Here is a 26,885-nt window from a genome sequence, read left to right as displayed (position 1 = left end):
AAGATCCTGTCCTCGCCCTTGACCAAGCATCTCAAGTACCCGTCAGAGCTTCCTCTGCCCTGAGTGTAAGGAACCTCGTCTTCCCATCCAATAACCCCTTCCAGGGACCAATGCTGGACCTGACTTCTAGGGGACTCTGGCCTCTTCACTGCAAACTAGTTCATTTTTCTCCTGGCACAGGAAAATTCTCCTGTCCAGCCCTAGGAGAGGGATAGGTCTAAGCAGGGTCATGTGACACCCTCTGGCCACAGAATGTGAGCAGAAGGTCTATCAACCCCTTCTACTTCTGAGTCATCAAAATTTCTCCTTTGAACAGAAAACCAAATACTGCATGTTCTCACTTATAGGCGGGAGTTGAACAATGTGAACACAAGAACACAGGGAGGGGAACAACACACACTGGGGCCAGTCAGGGGGTTGGGGGCAAGGGGAGGGACAGCATTAGGACAAATACCTAATGCATGTAGGACTTAAACTAGATGATGGGGTGATAGGTACAGCAAAGCACCAAGGCACATGTATACCTGTGTAACAAATTTGCACATTCTGCGCATGTATCCCAGAACTTAAAGTAAAATTTAAAAAAATAATAATTTCTTCTTTCCTATCTCCCTTTCCCCAGAAAACTTGGAGCCAATGATTGGAGAATGGTGGCATCACTGTTTGAAAGGAATCTGGGTCCCTAAATGACTATGTTAGAATGTGATGTGGGTGAGATAGTATACGTTCCCCAGACGATAGGGTTTACTTGTTACTGCAGCACAGCCTAGTCCACCCTAACTAAATCAGACAGCCTGACACCTCCAAGGAGAACAGCTCCTAAAATAGGGCATCTTTACCTGTTCCTTCTCTCGGGGTGAGTCCCTCCCTCTCCTGACTCACTCTTCTCAGGGGGTAGAGACCAGCTTTCCCTACCCCCAACCTCCCACCCCTGCCCTCTATGAAAGATCTGTATTCTAACATCCAAATTCACATTCACAGTCTCTTCCAGGGTATCCATCCCTCTTGTGAAAATTGTTTCCTCGTGGCCAGCAAGGCATCGTGGAGCTCCCCAGGGGAGGGCTGTGATCAGGCCCTGCCATCATATTTTCTGCACCATCTTGTTTCTGGACCTCAGTTTCCCTACATCAGAAAGCCCCGGAATGCTTTTCCTGATCTGATATTTGCAAGCCGTGGAAAGCACATCTGAGAGCAAATGAATGCCTGAGGCTGACAGGCAGCAGACTGCACCCCAGCCCAGCCTCCCCCGCACACGACCATAGGCTCTCCTGGCTGAGTAAACATGTTTTATTGGGCCTGGGTACACTTCCTGGCCATTCTGCTCCCACCTTCCCTTCCCCTGCTCTGGCCAGTTCCCCAGCACAGCCCCTCCCTGGGGCCGCCAATACCTGTCCTTCAGATCCCCACTGCCTCCTGCCACCTTCCTACCCTGACACCTGCATCCCCAGCCTTAAGAGGCGTGGAGAGTTTCTTCTCTTATCAGCCTGTTTTACTACCCCCTCCTCCTTGGTTACACAGTAATTTGGAGCAAAATTCCTGGTAAGGACAGATCAACAACTGTCAGCTCCCAGTCGGAGAGAAAGGACCTCTTCAGTTCTGTCTCAGGAGACTGGGAGAAGCAGCAGAAAGGACGCCACAAGGAAGAGAGAGGTACCCTGGGTCAGGTGCCTGTGGAGAGAGGGCCTCACGTGTGAAGTGAGGTCAGGAAAAATAGAATAGAACAAAGCCAGGGCCAGCCCAGAGACACCTGAGAAGAATCAGACTCACAGCTCAGCCCAGCCCTGGCACAGAGAAGAGACAGGCCTGGCAGCACCCAGGGACCCCCTTTCCTCAGCCTCCACCTGCAGGACAGCAGGAGCACTGACGCACTGAAGGTATGTTCTGGAGTCTGGACGCAGCAGAACTGAAGGAAGTAAAGATGGGTGTCTGGGAAGACGGCTCAAGCTGCAGTAAAGCCCAGGACTGAATTGGCCGCCTGAGGCCAAGGGTGGCACTCCAGCCTCCCAGAGGCTGGCTAGAGCCACAGGAAAGGGCCAGAAGCCAGAGAAAGGGCAAAGGTGGACACCCTGCCTCCATACCTCCTCTGGAGACTGACCTCCTCTTTCCTGTGCCTTATTGTTTCTCCCTCTTCTCTTTGTTCGCCACTGGGCAGTAACCTCAGGGATCCTGGTCTAAGCTGGTGACTGTGCAGGCAATGCATCCGAGAAGACCCTTCTCTGGAAGGTTGAACCCCAATTCAGCCATGGTGACTCCTTTGACATCAAAGTGGTAAGGGCTGTGAGCTGTAGGCACAGGATACCCCTCCTTCCAGCTCTTCTGTTGTCATCTGCCCATGGAAGTCTCTGCAGACGCGAAATCCTGCTTGGATCATCTAACTGGAGACTCTCTGCTCTTCACCTCCACGCGCCCTCTTGACCCCAGGAGGTTCAGGGGAGGAAGTACGCCAGTCTCCACTGGCACCCTCCTTGGCCTACAGAGTCACCCCTGAGCCCCTCAATGTGTGCTGAGGTGGGCCCTGCTCTCTGCAGGGATATGGAGAGAAACAGCTTGGGGTGCTCTGAGGCCCCGAAGAAGCTGGGCCTGTCGTTCTCCATCGAGGCGATCCTAAAGAGGCCTGCCAGGAGAAATGACGTGGACAGACCAGAAGGGCCAGGCGGAGAGGGCCCCGGAGAAGCTGTGGCCTCAGGCTCTGGGCTAGAAAAGCCTCCACAGGACCAGCCCCAGGGTAAGTGTCTCCTGATCATTTCTTTCTGTTTCCTGGTCTCCAAGACCCAGCTGGGCTCAGGCAGAGAAAACGCTTTTCCGTCCATATCAACTGGATAGAGGACTCTAAAATTCAGAGCAAGACCTGGCTCTGGGCTGGTTTCCTGATACACCTTTCAATCTAACCCAAAACTGTGGTTTTTCAGCTGCAGACACCAAAGCTCAGTTAGTTGCAGAATGCAAGAACCTAGGGCTTGTTACTGTAACCAGGCCCCAGCTAACAATGCTAGTTACCATTTATTCAGCATTGACAATGTCATAGGCATTCTCTTTTAATTTCAGTAGAAAAGCACGATTATCATAACTGGACAGATAAGAAAACTCATCTGTGAAAGAGAAGAGGAGGATAATGTCCCCAAGTTACGTAGCTGGTAAACAGAAGCCCCGCTATCAGGACCCGGCTCTGACTCCCCCAAATCCCTGCTGGGTCCAGCACAATCTCCTCCTCCTAAGCCGAGATGAGTCTGCAAAACTTCCAGGGGCTGAAGCTTTGCCCAGGGGCTGGAGCTTTGGCTTGGGAAAAGTCCACCCTAATCACCTTCCCCAAGCCAGTGGCCATCTCAAGGCCTGTCCCCAGATAACAGTGACCAGGTAGATCAAGAGCCGGCTTGAGGAAAGGAGGAAAGCCGCACTGGGGCATTGAGGTGGACGCACACACCTGCTAAGAGTTAGGAACCCAGGGTGTGAGCCTTGGCTCTGCCGTGGCCTGCTGTGTGACCTCAGGAAAGTCCCTGTCCACTACAGCCTCAGGTTTATTCTCGGCAAAACACTTGAGTGAGGGAATAAGAAATGGTGAAGCTGGTGATGTCTCAAGGGCCTTCTGAGTCTGACAGTCACCGAGCCTGGAATATCTCACATGAGGTTCTCAGTTCTCTCCCCTTTTCCCCCCTTTTAATCCAAGAAAATGCTGGAAAGGAAGCTCAGGGAGCCCTTAATGTCATTACCTGCCATAAATAGAGCTCCACATCCCCCCGACCAGGCAAGTCTCCCATGGAGGGAGCTGATGATCCCCATGAGGGATCGCACTCAGCTGCAGGGTTGAGGAAGACCAGGAGGGTTGTGTGTCCACAGGCAGGAGGCTGCTGTGTTTCCCCGTGGCTGAGTTTTCCAAAGGGAAAGGGTCCCTAGCTTAATTTTTGGAAGTTCATTAATATCTTCCAGTCCATTAAAGATTCATAGACACATTTCCAGTTGGGGTCCTGAGTCTCTCCTGCTGCAGTTGTACAAATCTATGATCACCCTGTGTCGTGAGAGAGAGGTCTCGCCTTTCCTACCAGAGCAGCTTCCCTTCCCCTAGCCCGATGACGGCAGGTTTCAGAAAGGAAGCCACTCTTTCTAGGCCTCCACGGAAGATTCTGGCATGTTCCGTGTCAGCTATCCATCTGGTCCCAGAACAGATCCCAGTAAGTGCCGACCAGACTAGCGGTGGTGACATCGGATGGTGTTTTATGACTTCCACAGCACCTTTGTGGCCATTTTCCCACCTCATTGTCACACTTGGGAGCCCATCTTACAGATGATGAAACCAAGAAGAGAAGATAAATCCCCCACAAAAACCATATGAGTAATGAACACTAGAATTGAACCCTGGTGGCCTGAGACCATCTACTCTAGATTATCCCTGAACATAGTTTAAATCCATCCATCTCCCACTATGCTGAAATTCAGCATTTCTGAAAGCTTGGAGAGGGTCCCACTGGCAGCTCTCAAGATGACCTTGGTGGGTATATAGATAAAGATGATCTAGCTCAATAGTCCTGTAATTACTTCTACACTAACCTTGTATTTATGGTGAAAGACACTGCTATCCATGTATGGTCATGATATAAGGTATTATTTTAAAATACATTTATCATTTGAGTCAAACAAAAAGGTCTATTTGGGAAAATGCTAAACAAATAATACAGATGGGATCCGAACATGCCAGAAACTATACAAAAGAAATGCAGAAATTGCAAATGAGCTGGAGTCTGTGAAACACACTGGGTGAGGAGGGCAGGGATTCAGGAAACCTGCCCTCTAAGCCCAGATCTGGCCCCAGTGCACAAGAGGACCTCAGGCCAGTCACTGCCCTCTCTAGCCTCAATCTCCCCACCTGTAACATGAAAGGGCAGGGCTAGAATATTCATAAGGTCTCTCCCAGCTCTGACATGCCATGACCAATTTCACAGCAAATTAGTTGCTGAAAAACCTTGGAGGATTCCCTTGTGGTGATTTTCCACCGTACAATCTTTCTCCCCATGGAAGGGATGGTCATGATCCCAGGCAGGGCAGGAGCAGAGAGGCTGGAAGGCCTCTCCCTACGCTCACAGGAGCCCTCATGCCCAGCCCTGTGCTTATTGCTGCTGGCTGATGCTTCTCTACTTCCCTGTTTTATGTGCCTCCTCTTGTGCAGGACCCCTCAGCAGAGAACAACAGGACCAGAAATAGCAACGCCCTCTCCTTCCCCAAGAATAATGGTAGAGGAATAAGTTCCTCTTTGTCTCCACTTAACGTTTAAAAGGCTTCCTAGACTGGCTCACAGACAACCTTTGCCATCTCACCTAGGGAGCTATTAAAATGCAACCTGTCAGGCCCAGCACCCAAGACTCTGACTCTAAGTCAAAAGGCCCAGGAATCTGCATTCTAACAAACTCTCCCAAATGATTCTGATGTTGGTGGCCCAAGGAAGTGGTCCTTTGAGGAAGCTGAGACTCAAAAAGGTAAAGTGGTTTGTTCCAAGCTACAGAGCCAGTACATGCGAGAGATGGGATCAGGCTAGTTATCTGGGCTCCAAGGCTAGTGTAGTGCTCTACTGTCCTCATTTCTCATGGCAGGGACAAAGGTCCCCCCTGACATCTTCCCACTCCTGCAGGGACCTTCATGATCTATAGGTTGGACCCTCCCAGGTCTTAAAAGTCAATAGGAAAATCCAAGAGGGCCTCTCTATCTGAAAAGATTCCACACCGAGCCTCCTGCTCTCTCTCCTCCAAGGAGAGGGAAGCCCTCCAAAACCCAGGACCCTCCAAAGTTAAGGGAGACCCATTCAGGAGGAAGCCTCTTTATACTGAAAGCTCAGACCCTGGGAAGAGAGAGAGAGAGACCATCTTTGCACCTCTACCACTGATAATCCTCTGTGGGGAAATCATAGGCCCCAGGGGAAAGGTGATGGAAAATTGACAAGGAAGAGAGACCACCCCAGTGGGTAAACCAGTATGGACTGCCTGGCCTCTGGGGAACCCAGGGATCTTCCCTTGCCTGCTCACCAGCTATTCATTCAGTGAATAACCACTGAATGCTTACTCTGGGCCAGGCTGGGGGCTGGGGAAGGTGAAGGTGAATAAAACAAGATGCAGTGACTACTCACCTGGAGGGGGATGGAAGTCCCTGGCAGTGCCACCCTGGGACAGTGCTGACTTCTGCCCACCTTGTCTGGTGGAGCTGGCTAGGGGCATGGTGGAATTCTTGGCATTTGAGAAGCATCCTGTGGCAAGGGATGGCAACACTTTCTGCAAAGGAACAGATGGTAATTTTAAGCTTTGATGGTCAGATGGTCTCTATCACAATTATGCAACTCTTCCGTCACAGCTGAAACTCATCTGTAGACAATGTGTAAATAAATGGGTAGGCTTATTTCCAATAAAACTTTATATACAAAAACAGGGGTCGGTCGGGCCAGATTTGGCCGTCATGCTGCAGTTCATCAAGGGCCTGCCCCTGACACATTAGTGTGGCACTCAAAGTCCTTCCTGGACTGGCCTTGTTCATCCCAGGCTCACCTCCCATCACACCCTCCCCGGCCCTGTCTACCGTCGAGGTGCAGGCAACTCCTCTTCAAATTCCAAACCTTTCTTGCCCTTGAAATGCTTTGGTGTCTTTGCCATTTAGAAGCCACTGCTCCTCCTGCCACCTCTTCCTCTTCTTTCCCCTCTTCCTCCCTGTCTGTATTAATTTTCTAAGGCTGATGTAACAAATTACCACAACCTGAGTGACTTAAAACACAGAAATATATTCTCTTACCATTCAGAAAGCCAGAAGTCTGAAATTCAGGTGTTGGCAGAGATAGCTCCTTCTGGAGGCTCCAAGGGAAAATCTGATCCATGCCTCTCTCGTAGTTTCCGGGGGTTCCAGCAACCCTTATCCTTCTTTGACTTGTAGACGCATCACTCCACTTTGCCTCCATCTTCTCACAGCCTTGCCGTGTGTGTGTGTGTGTGTATGTGTGTGTGTGAGAGAGAGAGAATGTCCCTTTCTCTTATAAGGACACCTGTCATTGGATTTAGGGCCCACCTAAATCTGCGATGATCTTATGCCCGGAGCCTTAATTATATCTACAAAGACTCTATTTACAAAAAAAAAAAAATTAGCAATTCCCAGGGTTTAGGACTTAGACATATCCTTTTGGGGGTCACTATTCTACCCATTCTGCCCATTACACTTTCCATCACTTCTTTGTCCCCTCATATTCCTCTTTCTCCTTTCCCTTCCCTGTCCCTCACCACTTTCTCCTCTCCTCCTCCTTCTCCTCTCCCTCTTTTCCCTAGCCCTCCTCCTCCCCTGAACTACCTGAAATCAAAGACAGCTGCTCTGCTATGGGAACTGGGAGAGGCAGCCCTGGTTTGAGGCTGTGACTAAGGCCTGTGTGTATCTCATCACCTGGTGATTAACAGCTCTGGCTCTTACCCAGGTAGATCCAAGAGCTCCCATCAGAGCAGACAAGAACAGGGCAAAAGGACGTGGAGTTAAAAATGGGCACTTCCCCGAGAGAAGTGTGCTTTGGTCTTGCTCCAATGGACTCCATCTCTCAGTTCCTGACACCAGAGCTATGGGGACCTTCCTACAGGGATACCGGGAGACTGGCTCTAGAATTGAGAACCTGGCTCAGTCTCAAGCCCTGAGGGGGCACAAGAAAGTGCAAGGCATGGCCCCTACCTGCAAAAAAGAGCGCTGTATTAGTGTGGGGTCTCCCAAAAAAGCAGACCCTAAGGAAAGGATCTGAGCACAAGTAGTTGATATGGGACACGCAAGGAAGTAGTGAAATAATACAAGGAAGGGGAGGCAATGAATAAAGGGTATGTCATTAAGCCAGTGGCCCCTATGGGTAATTGAAGCTCAAATCCTTTGGGAAATGGAGCAAACATACTCCCCAGAATTATCCAAGGATTTGATCCCTAAAGACAAACGCTGGCAGTAAGAAGCAGATATGGAGCACAGAAAGGCCTGGGTGATACAAGCCAGCCATTGACAACATCAACTATAATTATAAGGCCCAGAATGTCAGAGCTAGGAGAAATCCAAATAGGCAGAGGAGGAGACTTAAAACATTGGCTATAATTTAAGTTTGATTTATCCATTGTATTGTTTATCCAGACACGCAACAAATAGCCACTGAATATCTACTCAGTGCGAGGCATACCTATTGCACAACAAATCATCCCAAAACTTAGTGGCTTAAAATAATAAATATTTATTATCTCACTCAGTTTTGTGGATCAGGAATTTGGGAGTAACTTAACTGGGTGGTTCTGGCTCAGGGTCCCTCATAAGATTGCAGTAAAGATGTTATTTGGGGTTGCAGTCATCTGGAGGCTGAACTGGAATAAAAGATTTATGTCCACAGTGGTTCACTCACATGGCTGGTGAGTTGGTAACAGCCACTGGTGGGAGGACCCAGTTCTTCCCTATATAGGAACCTCCACATGCTGCTTGAGTGTCCTCACAAAATGGCAGATAGCCTTTCTCAAAGTAAACAATCCTAGAGGGACAGCCAAGTGGAAGCAGCTTCCTTTTAGGACTCAGCTTGAGAAATCACATCGCATCACTTTCACTGCATTTCATTCATTAGAAATGAGTCACCAAGTTGCGAGAATTTGAAAGAAGTGTCCATGAAGTTGCAAACCCCTCTGACAGCCACTACAGTACTGAACTGGGCACTGGAGATGGTGTAGAGCATCACAAAACCTTTTTGGCTGGTTTTGTGGAAGATGATTTTTCCATGGACAGTGGGTGGGGGAATGGTTTCAGGATGATTCCAGCACATAACATTTATTATGCACTTTATTTCTATTATTATTACATATTCACCATAATGTAGAATCAATGGGAGCCCTGAGCTTATTTTTCCTATAAGAATCTAATGCTGCCACTGATCTGACAGCAGGTGAGACAAATAACCACCAAATAATCACAAATGAAAGTACAATTACAATTGTGACAAGTGCTGGGGAGATGGTGACATGGTACTCCAAGGGACTATTCCACGGGAGGTTGGTCTTTCAGGGAGGTCAGAAAATGCTTCCCAGAGAAGTTATGGTTGGTCTGTAATCTGAAGACTGAGTAGGGTGGAAGGGAGGGCATTCCACATGGAGGGAGCCCCAAGGGCAAGAGCCTATTAATAGATGATGCCCAAGGATACAATTTGAGGTCTAGGAGCCAGAAAGGAGCCAACCCACGCGGCCTTGTAGGCTACAGTAGAGATTTTTATTTTTGCTTTGTATTCCTCAGGGAATGAAGAATCATTTTCAGATTTTAGGCAAAAACGTGTACAATGATCAGTATTAATGAGAGCTATTTGGTTACAATTGACAAAAATTATCTTAGGTTAGCTAAAATGGAGAGGGACACGTATTGCCTTGGAGGAAATTAAGAAATCAGTTTCCAGACTAAGCCACGTGAAGGGCAGAATGATAAGTAACCTTCAGCTGTGATGGGATCCAGACCCAATAATGTCATCAAGTCTCTGCAGCTGTTTCTCTCTGCATGCGAGCTCACCTCTTTCTTGCTGCTAATTGGCATTCTCCTAATAGCTTCCAATAGTTCCAAGAGTTAGATCAGTCTCCAGTGATGTCCTCAAGCCCTCTAAAATCCCACGTTCAAAAGCCCCAGAGGAGGGACACCCATTGGCCGAGCTTGAGTGAGATGTCCACCTCCAAACCAGTCAACTGAGACCAGAGGGTGTGGCTGGAGGAGCTGTGTGTGCTTGGGCCTTGTCTGGAGTCTTCATCTTGCTCTTCTCCTTCTTCTACTTCACTGTTCCATGCAGGGATGATGGTTCCTTATTTCAGGACCCTTGGAACCCTTTGTACATCATTTTAGATTCCATATATGGAACCTTCAAGTTTCTTTATCAATGGTGTGTTGCTAAAGAGGTTTCCTCCCCACTCCTTGTAAGGCGGCAGTTGTTAATAATTTGTTGGCCAGAAATGTCTCTTCCTCCTGTTTGAAAGCCCTGTGGCTTTGTATATCTCTAATCTGGGCACTCGGCACATTTGCCACCTTGGTCGGCCTTCTGTAGGTATTTAAGCAAGAGAACAATTAAATTCCTCCTCAGTTCTTGGCAAGAAGGGTAACTAAATATGGATTTCCCCCATTGAACAGGAATAAGTTCTAGGACACTTCCTGTGTCACACCTTGAAACATCTCCTGACTGCACAGCTTGTGTTGTCTGATTATTCCCCTGCATCAACACAGTATAGATTGGAGAGGAAGTGGAGAGGGTCTGAAACATAAACACACACGTGTACACACACACATGCAACACATGCACACATGCACACAACTTCCCAGCAAGGAAGAGAGTTAGAACTGTTGAAATATTATAGCACATGAAATCAACCCATTGCTACCCTGTCCCAATAATCTGTGCCCATGCTTCATGTTTTAGTCTCACCAGACCTAAGCGCATTGTCATTAGTCACATTGTCATAGCACAAATATGATATACAAACCTAACAAAGTGCTTTAGAACACAGAATAGGAGATAATGAACCCTGCATAACACCATCAGAGACAGCCCTTCAGAGAAGAAGTGGCTTTTGAGATGGAGTCAGGCAGAGAAAGGGACAGGACATTCCAGGAAGAGGAAAGCCTGTGAAGCAGCACCCAAGAGGTATAAAAAGGAATAATCCTTGAGAAACAACAAAATCGAGTGGCTGGAGTCTAAAATTCATGGAGCACAGTCACAAGAGATGAAAGAAGTAAGGCAGATGGAAGGTCAAGTGTGTCAAGCCAAGAACTTTGGCCTTTATGTATGTACATCCGCATTTTTTAAGCCTTAGATTTTAAAATGTTTTGGGAACTTCAGGCTTTCATTGAGATGCATGACCAGAGCCGCCTTGGATGAAGGGAAGATGGAGTAGGCCCCACATACACTACAATAAAGGAGCTCTACTGCTGTTTGTTTTGTAGGGTTTCCTTATAATTTCATTTAAACAAAGGGTACAGCTGCTTTAAAATAAAAAAGGAAGAAAGAAAAAAATTTTTAAATACATAAGTAAAAAGTATGGGTGAGTGTGTGTGTGGGTGGGTGTGTGGTGGGGGGAGTACATATGCTAAAATTCATACATACAAAATATTATGAAAGTGAGACCACAGGTGTGGAAGATGCAAGCCTCACACTGCCTAGAGAGTACTAAGCCAGTCACCCCTGGGAGTGGCACTCCCTTTCTGGTGAGTTTCGCAAGGGTCTCCTCCTAATTGTTCCAGTGATTTCTTTATTCTCATCTCTTTCCACCTTGCTGTTTTATTTCGTTATTTATTTACACAAGAAGTTCCTGTGTATTACAGAAAAATAGAAAATACAGATTAAAAGGTAAAAGAAATGTAACTATAATTCTACCATCTCACCATCCAGTAATAATCACTACAGATATTTTGACTGATTGACTCATAGAGACTCATAGAAAAAAAAATTTTACAAATATGGAAGCTAGTTTGTTATAAGCTGAAATTTCACACTCTTAAATTTAAAAAAAAAAAAACTATTGTGTTTTAACTAGGAGATTCACAACAGACCTTGTAAAGAAATATTTGATTTATTTGAGCTTTGACGGATGAGTAGGAGTTCGCTAGGCAAAGGAGGAGGACAAGGCATTCCAGACTCAGGGAGCACAGAACAAGGGCCTGGAAAATAAAAGTGCATAGCTGATTTGGGGAATGTGGAAATGGTCAGGTGGGACTAAAATTATGGAAATGACAATTGAGGGAAAGCAGATGATGCTAGAAAGATGGAATGGGAAAGGCCTTCAATGCCATGCTAAGAAGCTTGCCTTGTTCCCTTTGGGCACAGGGAGCCAAAGAAAGTCTGTGGTCTGACTAGGGAAATGAGGCCAGCACAGGTCAGCCATGGGGAAACTCCTGCCCTGCACCCCACCTTCGTGTGTCAGGAGGTGTCCCCTATAGGAGGGCAGCAAAGAGGGCCCTGGGTGTCCTCCATGGTGAACCCACTGTTTTCGGAAGACAAGGATGAGGCCCGTTTCCAGAGACTGCCCAGCGGCAACGTCCCCGGGGCCTTTAGCTGCACAACCAGGACCAATTAGCAGACCCCAGAGAAGAAGCAATCAGGGGAGGGCGCTGAGCACGGAGAAACATCAGTTTATAATTAGGTGGCCTACTCACCTGTGTAAATTTTGTATTTCTTATGATCGATGTGCTAAACAGCTCAGGTTTAATTAAGTTCTGCTGACTCATTCTCTTCGAAGACCTATTAAAGTGTAAGTCACAGCTTGTACTATTAACAATGGGGAGAGGAGCAACTTGAAAAGGGTGGCAGTTCCCTCCTGCCTCCACCCCCTCCACTGTTGTCCCCATGTGCCCACTCCCCAGGTAGGCTGGGCTGTGACCACCTGCTTCTCGGCTTCTCTGCCCAGAACCTGGTAGGGAGATGCTGGGCTGGATGGGAACCGAAGGATTTTCTCACTCCTGATCCAGTGCTCCTTCCAGGATGATCCATGCTGCCTCAGAAGTGTCCCCTCTTAGCAGGGACCCAGAACACCCTGGTTTCTCCTGGTGATTGAGAATCCTATCCTATGCATGGGCCAGGGCCATCAATGAGCTTGTATTTTCCAGCCTCTTGCCTAACGAGTTTCCAAAATTCTACACGCTGAACTGCATTCTACCTTCTCTGTTCCATATTATGCTGTTCTGCCTTCTCCCACCTTATTCCCTTATTTGTAACCCTCTGTGGTCTGTAACCCAAGCATCAGCCTTCCTGGTGCCCTCACAGTCTCCTCTTTTCCTGCAGGAAAGTTGAAGTGCTGACCTTCATCATTCCTGAGCTGCCCCCTTGGACACTGCTCTTTACACTCCCACACTGCTTTGTGGGCCATAATTAGGGGACTCTGCTCTGACTCATCGTCCAGAGCTCCTGGGCACCATCCCCTCCCCTGGTCATCCTCCTTCTCCCCAGGCACCAGCGGAGATGTGAGTGTGGGGCAGTCCTCTCTTCCTCTCGCCTTCCCTATACTTCCGGTTTCCCCAAAGCCATCAAAGCTGACACTATACTTTCTTTCCTAGTATACCTGTCAGATACTTTCTTTCTTTCCTGCTGCCTCCATCCCCCTCCACTGTTGTCCCCACATGCCCACTCCCCAGGTAGGCCGGGCTGTGACCACCTGCTTCTTGGCTTCTCTGCCCAGAACCTGGTAGGGAGATGCTGGGCTGGATGGGAACCCAAGGGTTTTCTCACTCCTGATCCAGTTCTCCTTCCAGGTGGGAGATTTCAGTGATCTTTCCTAATTGTTTCAGTGATTTCTTTATTCTCATCTCTTTCCACCCTGCTGTTTTATTTGATTGTTTATTTACACAAGAAATTCCTTTATATTACAGAAAAATAGAAAATACAGATAAAAAGGTAAAAGAAATGTAACTAGCATTCTACTATGTGGCAATTAGAGGAACTTGCAATGCAGGGAGAAACTTAAAATTAGACCCAGAATATGACTTTTCCAAAAATCCAGTGGGAAACCCTCTAAGGTAGCACTGTCCAACAGAACTTTCTGTGATGATAACAATGTCCTATATCTGCACTGTCCAATATCGTAGCCACTAGCCACATGTGGCTATCGAGCGATGGAGGGTATGACTAAGAAACTGAATTTTTGTACTCTATTTAAGTTAAATAGTCACATATAGCTAGGGGCTATCATATTGGAGAGTGCGGTTCAAAGGAGTTAAACCCTTCACAAGGTACAGCCTCAGATCCTAACCTCATTTCCCTGACTCCAGGTTGAAGTTTATTTGTCTCTCCCAAAACTGCTCTTGGCCTTCTGGTTGGGTCTTTCCAGTCATACTTCCTCACCAGTATGAATTTTAGGCACCCCTCCTTACTCCGAGAGAGGCCACTAAAACTGTGAGACACAGGGACAACATCATCATCGCCATAATCATCACCTCTCAAAGACAAACATTTATCCTGAGAATGTGTAGTTCAAAGCTGATGAGAAAACATATTTTTCTCACCAGCCTATGACTTGGCAGGCAGCCCCTCCTCCATGAAGTCAGCAGTGAGGCTGTTTTGCAGAGCAGAGTTTAGATCCTTTCCTTCTTCACCCCACCTCTAAATTACCTTCTTCCAGTACTCTTGGGAACAGGAAAAAAGCCATCATGTCTTAAAAGCTGCTCCTTTAGTTACACAAATGGAAGCTTTGAAATATTTATTTTATTATGGATTCTATTCTTAGCCATAAATCCTTGTTCACCTGCGTTTCTTTCTGGGGTAAAGGGAGGAGATGGCTTATTTTCATTACGACCCGTCTTCTGTTTCTACTCCTGTGTTCTCCACGTTGTTTCATTTTCTGTATTCTGGTTCCACATCCCACATTCTCTCTCACACTTCTATAGTCCCAGGAAGACCTCAACTCCCTGCTGTCCTTGACACCTCAGTTTTCCAGGTCAACCTGGAATCTTCCCTTTTGTAATTTTTTTTTTTTTGCAGCTTCCTGCAGAACTGTACCATATCATTTACTATCATCTAATATGCTGACTGACTGAGTGAATGAATGAAGGAGTAAATCCAATACTGTGAGGCATGGCTTGTTCATTTTGTACACCTGCAGACAGGCCCTCAGTGCCTATTAGCTGCTGGTTACAGAGACAACATTCACTGAGCTCTTGGAATGAATTAACACCTGCCATTTCTCTCTACATCAATTCTGACTGATTTCAGCTGTATCCTTTAAACACAACACCAGCTCTAAACATGGAATAAATATCTTTTTAAAGAACCACGAAGTTAAAAAGGCAGTGTGGACTTGGGGAGGGAAAGGGGTCGAGAGGGAGAGGCAGAGATGAGGCTCTCCTATAGAGGTGGGTCACAGGCCAATAACTTACTCTAGTGGGGAGTAATGTTCAAAGCCTCACTGCCTGCGACTCCCAAGAAGCTTCCAGGAATCCACAAAAGTGAGCAAAAGTACTTTGAAAGGATAAAAATGGATTAACAACAAAAGTGAGGGGTGGTAGAAAGGATTGAGAACAAAAGCAAACCTGAAATCCCATTTCTACAACTGAGGCAACCGGGCCTGTTGGCTTCCCGGAGAGAAATCTCACTGGCCCTGGCCCTTTCACCAAGTAAACGGGTCCTGCAGGCAAGCCTGAGGCAAGGACTTTTGAGCCATTCATCCTCCATCCCAGAGAAGGAGGATTATAAATATCAGGGTGGATTTTGCCTTAGTGACCTGATCATTCAATGTCTCTCTCCCCCTCCATTCTACTGATGGGGAGACTGAGGCCCAGAGAATGAATCTAGAATGTGGCACAAGTTGCATAGTGCAACCAGGAACAGAGCTCGGATTTTCTGATGTCCAGCTCACTGGGTTTTCTACTATCCAATGACAGCAGGATCAATCATAAGCACCAAGAAAGAAAACAAGTTAGTTGATTTTTTCAGGTGTTAAACCCTCAGAAGTGAAATCTATTTTTCACTGAGTGTCTACTCCAATTCTTAGTGTGTGATGACTTTACCACTCTTATTTGGGGTAAAAAACAAGTGGGCTGGGTGGGAGTCCAGGGACCTCAGCTGGAGCTCAGACTCCCACCCCTCCTTTGTAGCAGCTTCGGCTCACATCAGCCATCCTTTCTGATGTGTGACATCTGACATAGTACAGAGTTTCAGACAAATCCTGTGGAAGTCTTTTCTGTCCAACAGGACTGAGAGCAGAGCCTGAATTCTACTTTTATCCATTCAAGGCACATATTTGTTGAGCTCTCACGGGGAGCCAGTTCCTCAGCTGGTCTCAGATATAGTCAGATACAGTCCCTACTCAGATACAGTCCCTGCCCTCCAGGGGCTCACAGCCTAGAGATGGATGACAGAAGACACATGAGGCTTCCTTCCCTGGGAGGCTTAGCGTTCTCTGAGCATGAGTATGAGTGACCCTGGGACAGGAAGTACCTAGGTTCTCAATTAATTCCTGAGAGCGACTTTTCTTATAAGGAATGAGGAAAAAGTCAGGAGAGGCAAGGTGTCAGCTAGAATGGTACGAATTCCCCTGGGTCCCAAAAATGAAGTTGATCTGGGGAGACGGTTTGTGCCTTTTCTACAATCCCTAAAATCACATCACAGGGACAATCTGTAGTCCAATTAAGACAAGGATTTTAATTCTGTCCTCAGAAGTCCATGGTCAGGTAAACAAATCCACTGCCACCTGGTTTGGTCCTTCCTCCAGCGTCGTCTGTCACCTGGCTCCAACCAGGAGCTACAGGCAATGCTGGCTGAGTCTCCCATTCTGCCGATGGGGCAATCTTCCTTACTCTCCATTGTGTGGCCAGGTTCAAGGACCACTTTTCTGTCCTCATTGTAATTGGTCTGTTTGCAGCATGGATCCAGCTGACTGTGCCTTCTTTCTTGAAACAGTCCTCACTTTCCTCCTCCTTCAGAGGCCTCCCTTCTTGGTCTTTTTGTTGCCTTCCCCATTGCTGAACCTCTACATGGTGAAGGCACCACAGACTTGCTCCCAGGCCCTCTCCTTTTCCCCACCTACACTTTCTGCCTGTGTGATACCCATTCCCATGACTACAAAGGCCAAATAGATGCTGACAATTCCCTAATTCGAACCTCCATCCTCAGTTCCACTTTGAGCTCCAAACTTATCAATGCATCTTCCTATTCCATAGCTTCCTATGGCTAGCCAATAGACATCACACACTTAACATGTCCAAAATGAACACCCAATTTCCCCATAATACAAACACATGAACACACACACACGAACACACACACACACATCTTTTGCTCGAGCCAAAACCAAACTGTTGTCCCTGATTTATCTCAGCCAAAAGATAATCCACCAACCTCACCTGACAGCCTCTCTCCAAAATATATCCCATAATTAGCTCTATACCTCCCTGCAAACAACTTCAGCAGCATGACAAGAGAGATGGTAGTTGATGGATCTCATCCTACGTCTCACATCCACCACCGCTGAACCACTAGAGGGATTTGATTCTCTTTCCTAGTCGTGTAACAAAAATTTTCCAGGGATTGATTCCAAAAGGTCCAGTTCAGCTTCCCACACTTGAACCAATCCAGTTCCCACTACAACTACTTGGTTGGTGTATGTGAAGAATAGTTTCCAAAAGGAGGGTAGGGCAGGTCCCAGAAAAGAGGCATTTCTGGGCAGATAAATCCCAACAGGTGTCCACTTCCCTCTGTTAGCTCAGTGACCACCATGTATTCTAGGTCATGAGCAAGCCTATCTGTACCCCCTATCTCACCATATGATGAGTGCTTCCAATCAAGGACCAAGCCTTCAGCTTTTCTACACCTCACTGCCTACTGTTGTGCCTGGCACAAAGAAGTATGTGCTTAACAAAAAAGGTGGATGAATGAATGACAAAGCTAGCAAGTAGAATGAAGATATTGCCAGTAAGGAAGATCACCCAGGGTTAGAAAGATTAGGACATAATTTTTGGAGATTGTAAGAATGAATGCAGGTGCTAAAGAATCAGCAGACATTAGAATTGCAGACGAGAGAGAAGCGGTGATCCCAGACAGAGGGGATTGCCTTAGAAAAAACAAAGTGATAAGCACACACGTGATGTGTTATGGATATGGTAAGCAGCCCAACTTGAATGAAGCAAGGTATGTGAGTCGACAAAGTACTGGAGGCAGGAATGGCTTCATGGGCATGTGTGTGACCAATGCAGATGCTCAGGACCCTGTGCTTAGAAGGAGGCCCTGAGAGTGGGATTGAATGCATATTGTCACCATCTTGAAATCTTAATAACTGCACATTTGAATATCTGATTAGTGAAATCCAGTGGAACAGTGGTGAATGCACCAGAAGCGATCAATGCCTTCTCATAACCTCCCAGCTTCTCTAGGACGGGCTCTTGGTCAACTGTTTCTCTGCTTCTACCCAGCAACTGCTGTTCCCTCCATCTTGGTGGGGAAGGGGACTGGGCAGGGGTTCACGGAGGGTTGAGGTCAAGCACTGAGTTGCAGAGTGGAACCAAGTTTCTTCATGGGGTATCCATGACTGCAAGTCTTAGGGTGGGTCTCCAGGTCCCTGTGAGGTCTATTCTCACCCTGTGAGTATCCTTGTGCTCTCTGAGGGATGCATGACATGAAATAGCAAATAAAAACCCACTATGACAGTTTAAGAGACGATGGAAAAAATAAAAAGCTATTCTTTGGCTTTTTGAGCAATAGGCCTCACATTTTCATCTTGCACTGGGCCCCACAAATGATGCAGCCAGCCCTGAATAAAATGGAAGCTGGACGGGTGGGCTGGAGACAGACCGTCAACAGCTTTGACTGCTACCGAGCTCAGCCTTTACTTTGCAGACCAAGACTGACACACTTTTTCTATGAAGAACCAGGTGGTAATTACTTTAGTCTTTGCAGGCCACATGGTCTCTGTTGCAATGATTCAACTCTGCTGTTATAGTGCAAAAACTGTCAGAGACAATATGTAAACCAAAGGGAGAAGCTGTGTTCTAATAAAACTTTATTTAAAGACAGACAGTGGGCCAGGTTTGGCCTGGTGGCCATAGTTGGCCATCTCCTGCTGTAGACAAAAGAGAGTCATTGAAGGCAACTGAGTAGCAGAAAGGCACAATCAGAGAAGATTTTCTAGAAGGTTAACTTGGCCTCACTGTCCATGGTGGGTGAGGGTCGGTGTAGAGGCAGAGGATTTTAGGAAAGAGAATACTGTGAAGCTCCAAGCTTGAGGAGCCAGAGGCCAAGGCTCGGGAGCAGCAGTGGGGTGGAAGGGTAGGACAAGGCAACACAAAAACCTCGCCTAGGTGCTGACATCAAGGCCACTGACCCAACTTGGACCCTCTCCCATGCAGAAGGGAGGAAGAGCAAGCGGAGGGTTCGAACCACCTTCACCACCGAGCAGCTGCATGAGTTGGAGAAGATCTTCCACTTTACCCACTACCCAGACGTTCACATCCGCAGCCAGCTGGCAGCCAGGATCAACCTCCCAGAAGCTCGGGTGCAGGTACAGCCATCCCTTCCTCAGCCCCCAGCCTCCATGCCCTTGGGACCATGTGTGAGACACAATATATCCTGGGCCCTTTGGGGTTGCCCCATCTAAAAATTTCTGTCGGCTTTATCCTATGAGTACAGTCATTTTGGCCAAATACTATTTTCTGTGAAATGAGGTCACTCCAGTTCCAAAATGGTTTCTCTCCTCTGGGAATGGAAAGGGAGTGAAGTGGCATCAGTGATCACCACGGATCTCTGCTCCATACCCTTCCTCCCCACTTGGTGACACTTCCAAAATGTCGTTCACCATGAAGCCTCATTCACAAAATAGGTCTTAGCCATCTAGACCGGGGGTCAACAACCTTTCTGCAAAGAGCCAGATGGTAATGACGTTAGGCTTTGCAGGGTATATTGTCAGTGTCAGAGCAACTGTTCAAACAGGCCAAGGTAGCACAAAAACAGCCTCAGAAAATATGTAAACACACTTTATTTATGAACATGAAATTGGAATATTGTGTAATTTGCCCGTGTCATAAAATATTACCCTTCTTTTTTTCTTCTAGCCATTTAAAAATGTGAAAACTATTCTTAGTTCATGAGCCATTCAAAAACAGGTGGAAGTACAGATTTAGCCTGTAGGCTGCAGTTTGTCAACCCCTGATCTAGAACACATGGGGATTCCTTTGGAGGCAGTGTAGCAAAGTGGAAAAAGTCTTGAATTCATGGTCTTAGTTGGAGACCTGGTTCAAGCACCAACAGGCTAATCTCTCATCTGTGATCTCTTCACCCCAGTTATGTATTGCTTCATAGCAGGGTTAGAAATACAGTAGCCCATTGTCACTCACCAGAGGTATTTCCTGCCCTCTTCACATGCACCCAGCTTTGCAAGTGCCACTCTAGCACATGACATTCCACCAGATCCGGCTGTGGCACCATTAGCATTCTCTCTAAAATAGTTTTGTAAGTCGCTCTCCTTTTTTTCTTTCCACAAATGCGATGGACTCATTCTAATTCAAAATCAGGCCAACATTTGGTTCTTTATTCTATCCTTCTGGCTGAGGACCACTCCTGTCTTAGACTTCTCTCCTTTTTCTTCCCATCTAGAATCAGGCACTGGCTAAATGGGAAGCCCCTGTATCAGCCACGAAGCCCAGAATTCAACACCTGCCTGTGCAGAATTACCAAGGATAAATGGCCACAAGTCAGGGACCATCAGCACCTGCTCAGGAATGCAGGGAGCTGCCAATGTTCAGCCTGCCAAGGGGCCCCAGGGGTTGAAAACGGGTGGCCCACTGGTGACCCACACATGATTTCCATTTGGTCTGCACAGTAGTTTAAAACTCAGAAGCTTTCACATAAAAATCAAGATTCCACTTTGGAGACTGCATGAACCTGCAACACCGGACTCACATTTCCACGTGGTGACTGTTGACAGGAGCTGAGAAGCTGCCCCATTTTGGCTCTATTCACCACAGACCCCAACACTCCCAATTGTGCAGCACCAGCTGCTTCATTCATGCATGGCCCCCTGGCCCTGTAGGCATTGAAGGTGGAAACCCTGGTTCCCTCTCAGAAAGCTGACCTCCAGATCCAAAGACATCCTGGATGCCACAGAGCTTTACAAACTGTAAAGTGAAGTCCCTTGGAAGGCATAGTTATTATGAATTTGGGGGAGGTGGTATTAGATGGAGGAAAACTCTTGCTTATCCCCTTCCTGTCTCCCTAATTACAGATCTGGTTCCAGAATCAGCGAGCCAAGTGGCGGAAGCAGGAGAAGATTGGCAGCCTGGGGGCTCCACAGCAGCTGAGTGAAGCCAGCGTGGCCCTGCCCACAAATCTGGATGTGGCTGTAAGTGGCTGAGGACTCAAGGTAGGGTGGAGGGAGCCATTGTCTGGGAATATCCCAGTCAGACCCAGATGTGAAGAAGCACCTTGGGGGCTCTGTCTACAGGAAAAGGTGCAAGGAAAAATCTTTTAGAAACAGCATGGGTCAAGGAGAAATCTGGAAGACTGTGAGGCCTGGGACAAGTGGCTGCCTCTCTGTCCTCATGTCCTCCTCCCTTAGTGATCATCATGGTGGCTGTCCTTCCCGTGCAAAAATTCTCAGTTTACAAAACAGGATCACAGAGGGAAGTGCAGTACACAGACGTTGGAGTCAGAGTGCCTGAGTTCGAATCCCAGCTCTGAATTGCCTGAGGTGTGGCTTGGAAGAGTCACCTAATCCCTCAGAGAGTGTAATCAAGTTTTTTGATGAGGATGAAATAACCGAGACATAGAGGATGCTTAGCACCTAGGAAGTGTTCCCTAAGTATTTAGGGAGCCATCCATGGAGACAGCACATATTTTCGAGTCGGCACCAGGTGCTAAACACTGGGGATAGAGCAATAAACAAAATAGACACTACTTCTCCGCCCTAGAGTTAAAGGTTTTTACATACCCACGGCAATGCCTGGGATTTTTCATTTATTCATTCTTTGCAAATGCAGAAGCTGGGCCCTGAGAGGCAAAGTGACTTTTCCATGTCAAACAATTGTAAGTACCAGGATTCAAGCCAGGTTTTAAATCCCCAGACCATGCACTTCTCCCCACCTACAGTAACCAACCGCCCAGGTTTGCATGGGTCCACACACGACTTTCAGAGCTAAACCCAGAAGGTCCTAAGCAAACCAGAACAAGTGGATCACATTACCCACCCTTAGCTGCCCAAGCCAGGGAGGAAAAGGCTGAGAAGCTGCAGAGACAGCTGAGGACTCACTTCTCTCTCCTGACCTCTCCTTGTGACAGGGGCCCATGTGGACATCCACTGCTCTGCACAGGCTGGCTCCTCCCACAAGCTGTTGTCCATCGGCTCAAGATCAGCTGGCCTCTGCCTGGTTTCCTGCCTGGATCACCCTCCTCCCAGGGTACCCATGGGACACACAGCCTGTCCCAAGTCCTCCCATCCATCAAACTTGCATCCCTGTGTTATGCATCCTTCCACCTCCACACCCCAAATGGGGCAGCATCTGTGCTACTTCAACATAGAGATTAGACATCCTCTCCCAAATGAGCCATTTTCCTATCTAGGTGAAGGCAGGTAGCAGATGTGCCCTGGGCCTCTGGGGGAATCGATCTCACAATCCAAAAATGGTCCACAGCCCAGGAAGCTACCCTGAACATGCCAGTTGGAAGGCTGCACCAGACTCGAAAGCAAAGTCAACAATAAAGGACAGCTTTCGTCTGTCCTGGCTAAAGCTGCTCTCCTGGTTCAGAAGACAGGCTGGATGAGATCTCAGGCTGAGCTCCGAAATAGGGAGGTAATCCTCCAAAAGCACCTGAGCTTCCTCGAACTTGCTGTGTGACCTCCAGCCGGGCACTCACCCTCTCTGGACCTCATCTGTAAGAGGAGCCAGCTGGATAAGATGATTGCTGAAGACCCTTCCATGGTGGGCACCGAGGCACAGAGGAGGCCAAGGAGAGGTTGTTTGTTCATGCATGTGTTCATCCATGACACAGGAGTACCTACTGAGGACTCCACAAACAGAACAGGATGTAGAGATAAACAATTTGGGTTCTGTCCACGGTTGTCAAAGGGTGGTTCTGGCCCACCTCTGAAAGCAGAATACTTGCTCAACAACCTTATTGTTAGCCCAAATCTAACACATTCTTTATGACTGTGAGCATCTCAGAGGGAGAGAAAAATGCAGAAAGTTTTTAAAATTCTGAACAGGATTTAGTGTCTTTAGTTATCTCGTTGGATGGGGAAGGGATGTTGTCATTTCTGGCACAGATGAAAAGTAGAACGGTAAGCTCTTTTCATTTAGTTTATCTTTCTAGGATATATGAAAAGGGACCAGCTGGAAGACCAGCCTCACTCTGTCCTCGAAAGTCTAAGCTTTCATTCAACTCCCTATTTCCATGCAAAGACCCTGGGCAAACCACATGTTCTGTCTGAGCCTCAGTTTTCCTATCTGTAAAATGAAGGTAGCCTGGCCTGCCTCAAAGAGCATTCAGGAGGCTCCGAGAGGACATGAGTGTACTTTGCAAAGTGAGGGCGAGGCCCAGTGTGGAGTGATATCGTTATTCCAAGATTCCACTGCAAAAGTGGCTGCTTTGGATCCCAGCCCAGGATGAGTAGTTCCTGCTCTCAGGGAGGTCATCCGCTGAGTGTCCCTTCTGCACAGGTGTCTCTGATTCTTGTCCTTGCAGATGAAGGACAGGGCCCTGCTCCCCTAAGCTGGGAAGCCTGGAATGACCTCTTGCACAAGCCTAAAGTAAACTCCAGGAATCTTCCCCAAATCCCAGATCCTCTGCAATCTACCTGCACCCCTGACCCACCTAGGAGTTGGACCGGGAGTTGGGAAGCCCAGGTCTTAGTCCTACACTCCTTCTAATTTGCTGTGTAACCTTACCATTAATCTATCTGGGCCTCAGTTTTCTCATCTGTTTTGGAGGTAGCAAGGCTAGCTCTGCCTTCAGGCATGCAATATGCCAGAACTACAGACAACAGCCCACAGGATGCAAAAGTGCTTTGCCATCTTAAAAGTGCCAGATCACCCAGAGCCTATGAATGTGGATATCAACACCAGGTTTCTAGCACCGCTGGATGAAAGGAGGCGGCTAGAGGCTGAGGGAGGAAAGAGCAGTTAACAAACAAAGGCAGTAGCTCATCACTTGGGTAGCAGGTACCCATTTTACGATCCTAAACCTAAATGTGCAAAATAAAATTTCTATCATTTTGCTATAACTGGATTTACTTTCTATGTTGTTTTGCAGGAAATGTATTCTGGTAACTTCTAGCCTCTGTTCCCCTTCTTCCCACAGGGGTCTTTGCTAGGCTGAGGGGGAGGGTTAGAGAAGTGTTTATGCAAATGCCACCTCTAGCCTCCCAGAGGGTATGTTTGCTTCTCAGCTTTCTCAGTCTCCTGCTAGTGTCTTATCTAGCCTGGTCTTGGGCATGAACCCTCTGCCCTAAGGACTCATCACCCCATTCAACTGCCTTTTGGGGGTTCACTCCACATCCTCCGCTGTAGCCTTTCACCATAGTTGTGAATCCTCGCTGGCTTCCTCTCTCTTTCGTGAGCAAGAGGAAAAGCTGACAACTCTCCCACACACTTCTAGGGTCATGGGAGCCCTGGGCCAGGCAGCAGGTCTCACTCATTCTAGACCTCCCACAGCCATTTCTCTTGCCCTGGTGATAGGCAGGTCATGGATGAGATTTGCAGATCTCCAAACTTGTAAGAAGAGTGGAAAAGATGCAGGTCCTCTCTTCTCTGGGGTCCCACTCCCCCTTCTCAGCAACATACTCTTCTTCCCCAGGCTCCTTTTGAAACAGGATTTTCCCAGCCATAGAGATTCAGATGACCAGATGTCTCAGCTTCACTATTGAGGTAAACATTGATTTTGTGAGGCCATTTCTTTCCCCCTAGGAATTTTCTCCCCAATAACTATTTTTATTCCCTTTACCTTATGTGTGTGATAAAGGAATCACTTTAGAACTCTTGCCAGCTGTGTGACCTTGGGCAAGTGGCATGTCCCCTCTCTGTACCTGTTCCCTGGATAACAACAATTTCTTGCCTCTTAGTGTTTCTGTGACAATTAAATGAGTTAATACATTTTGGCACATGGTGGGCACTCAAGCCATATTAAGAAAAACTCATTTTCCCAAATACACCTTCTACCTCTTTCTACTTCTGAGCTTGAACATCCATTCTGATCTCAGGCTCTATTCCGGGAGTTCTTAAACCAGTCTCCAGGAAGTCAAGGAGCTCCCAAGAGACTATGCAAAATTGTGTGTATCTGTGTGTTTATCTTTTCTAAAGAAAGGGTTCATTGCTTTCATCAGTTTTTCAAAGAGCTCTGGGGCTTAAAAACAGTAATAATAAAGAATCCCTGTCAGACGTATCTGAGTCAGATCTTGACAGCTTCATATTCTAGCTATGAGGACTACAGACTTGAGAGAAGATCAAGGATAACTATTTTAGAAAGGTAAAATAAAAAAATATTGCTATGGTTTGAATGTGCCCCCCAAAAAGTGTGTGTCAGAAACTTAATCACCATTGTAACAGTGTTACGAGATAGAACTTTTAAGAGGTGATTAGGCCATGAGGCTCTGTCCTTGTGAATGGATTAATGTTGTTATTACCAGAATGTGTTCTTCATAAAAGGATAAGTTCAGTCTCTCTCTCTCTCTCTCTCCACCCCCCAACCCCTGGCACCTTCTCTCCCCTTCTCTCCTCCACTCCCCCACCTTTTTCCTTCCACCATGGGATGACATGCCTTGACAGCAAGAAGGCCCTCACCAGATGCCAGTCCATTGTTCTTGGACTTCCCAGCCTTCAGAACCATGAGCCAATAAATTTCTGTTCATATATTAATTACCCAGGCTGTGGTATGCTATAATAGCAGCACAAAATGAACTAAGGTCAATAGAAAATGAACAAATACCCAAGTTTTATTCAGCTTATTAATTAATGAGAGAACTACTAAGATGTTATAACCAGCTCAACATATTGGATCCTGTGGGCTGTTGTCTGTAGTTCTGGCATATTGCATGCCTGAAGGCAGAGCTAGCCTTGCTACCTCCAAAACAGATGAGAAAACTGAGGTCCAGAGAGATTAATGGTAAGGTTACACAGCAAATTAGAAGGAGTGTAGGACTAAGACCTAGGCTTCCCAACTCCCGGTCCAACTCCTAGGTGGGTCAGGGGTGCAGGTGAACACACACACATATTCAAAGACCAGACAAGCATACAGGCAATCAGGAATGCTGAAATGAATTACAAATAAAGAAAAACAAGAGTCAATAGCCATAGGGAAATAATCAATTTCATCTCCACTAAACATGACTTATTTGCATCTCTCGTGACAAGAATCCTTTGCATTTCTAACCATTTTCTACTCATTTAAGTTGAAAAGTAGCTCAAAGATAATAAAGATGCAGATATTCTGAAAGAGTGTGCTAGACAATATACCCTGTAATCTTTATAGGCCCTTTTCAAAATCTTTCAAAAATTTTTACCCTCATAAAGTTACTTTGTCTATCTGAATCTCACTTTCCTCATCCATTAAATGGGGATGATAAGACCTGCCTCAGAAGACTGCTGTGAAGATTATATTAGATGATGTGTGTATAGTTTTGTGCTTATAAAACACTTCAGGAGTGTAGGAAATCTTTATTACTTTTCAAGCTCCTCTAGAACTCAAGTTTAAAAGCCCATATCTGTAAAGTGTTTTGAACTATAGTAACATTTCTTTAATATCCATTGACCTTTTATAGTTCAATTTCTTGAAAGGCTAACCAGGAGGCCGAGGCAGGTGGATCATTAGGTCAGGAGATTGAGATCATCCTGGCTAACATGGTGAAACCCCGTCTCTACTAAAAATATAAGAAGTTAGCCGGACGTGGTGGTGGGCGCCTGCAGTCTCAGCTACTCTGGAGGCTGAGGCAGAAGAATGGCATGAACCCAGAAGGCGGAGCTTGCAGTGTGCTGAGATCGTGCCACTGAAACTCCAGCCTGGGTGACAGAGTGAGACTCTGTCTCAAAAAAAAAAAAAAGAAAAGAGAAAAAAAGAAGGCTAACCAAACAATAGAAAATGGGCAAAAATCAAAAATAAGAAATTCACAGGAAAAACATACAAATAGGTACTAAACATATGAAAATATTCTCAACCTCATTCATAATTAAAAATGTAAGTAAGTTAGTAATGAAATATATTTTTAACCCTTCAGATTGGCAAATATTTAAAATGTTGGTGAGGAATTGATGAAACAGGCACTCTCATATATAAGAAAGTGTGAATTAGTAAATCATTTTTGAAGACAATTTGGCATCAACTATTAATATATTCTAAATGCAAATCTCTTGACGTGGTAATTGGATTTGCAAGAATTTATCCAATAAATATACATGTATATAAATACTGTATATAAGAATGTTCACCAAGGCTTTAT

At 46.6% G+C, this 26,885-nt stretch overlaps 1 protein-coding gene and 1 long non-coding RNA gene across 4 annotated transcripts in view; one reads left to right on the top strand and one right to left on the bottom strand.

Annotated features, from left to right (window-relative positions):
* Positions 1 to 7,316, bottom strand: part of LOC144331763 (uncharacterized) — a 57,514-nt gene extending 50,198 nt beyond the window's left edge. The window contains exons 1-2 of the long non-coding RNA XR_013399184.1: positions 6,763 to 7,316; positions 6,110 to 6,251 (exon numbers count right to left, since the gene is read on the bottom strand). This is a non-coding gene — a long non-coding RNA (uncharacterized LOC144331763). The remainder of the gene's footprint in view (positions 1 to 6,109; positions 6,252 to 6,762) is intronic.
* On the top strand, positions 1,570 to 23,678 carry ISX (intestine specific homeobox). 3 transcript variants are annotated; one of them, XM_028827423.2, is made up of 5 exons: positions 1,570 to 1,874; positions 2,162 to 2,725; positions 18,814 to 18,965; positions 20,685 to 20,801; positions 21,737 to 23,678. In XM_028827423.2, the coding sequence occupies exons 2-5, from the start codon at positions 2,497 to 2,499 to the stop codon at positions 21,974 to 21,976; spliced, it is 738 nt and encodes a 245-aa protein (XP_028683256.2). In that variant the 5' UTR covers positions 1,570 to 1,874; positions 2,162 to 2,496; the 3' UTR covers positions 21,977 to 23,678.
* The last annotated feature ends 3,207 nt before the right edge of the window (positions 23,679 to 26,885 follow it).

This window comes from Macaca mulatta, chromosome 10, assembly GCF_049350105.2.
Source record: "Macaca mulatta isolate MMU2019108-1 chromosome 10, T2T-MMU8v2.0, whole genome shotgun sequence".
Lineage (NCBI taxonomy): Eukaryota > Metazoa > Chordata > Mammalia > Primates > Cercopithecidae > Macaca > Macaca mulatta.
This window is presented reverse-complemented; position numbering and strand designations above follow the sequence as displayed.

Bases quoted from the DNA above. Each gene is read 5' to 3' on its own strand.
- ISX (XM_077948925.1), top strand. From the start codon at position 2,497: ATGTGTGCTGAGGTGGGCCCTGCTCTCTGCAGGGATATGGAGAGAAAC. The intron at 2,726-18,765 runs GTAAGTGTCTCC...AACCTCGCCTAG, and splicing joins TCCACAGGACCAGCCCCAGG to GTGCTGACATCAAGGCCACT. The intron at 20,802-21,736 runs GTAAGTGGCTGA...TCCTTGTGACAG, and splicing joins CCACAAATCTGGATGTGGCT to GGGCCCATGTGGACATCCAC.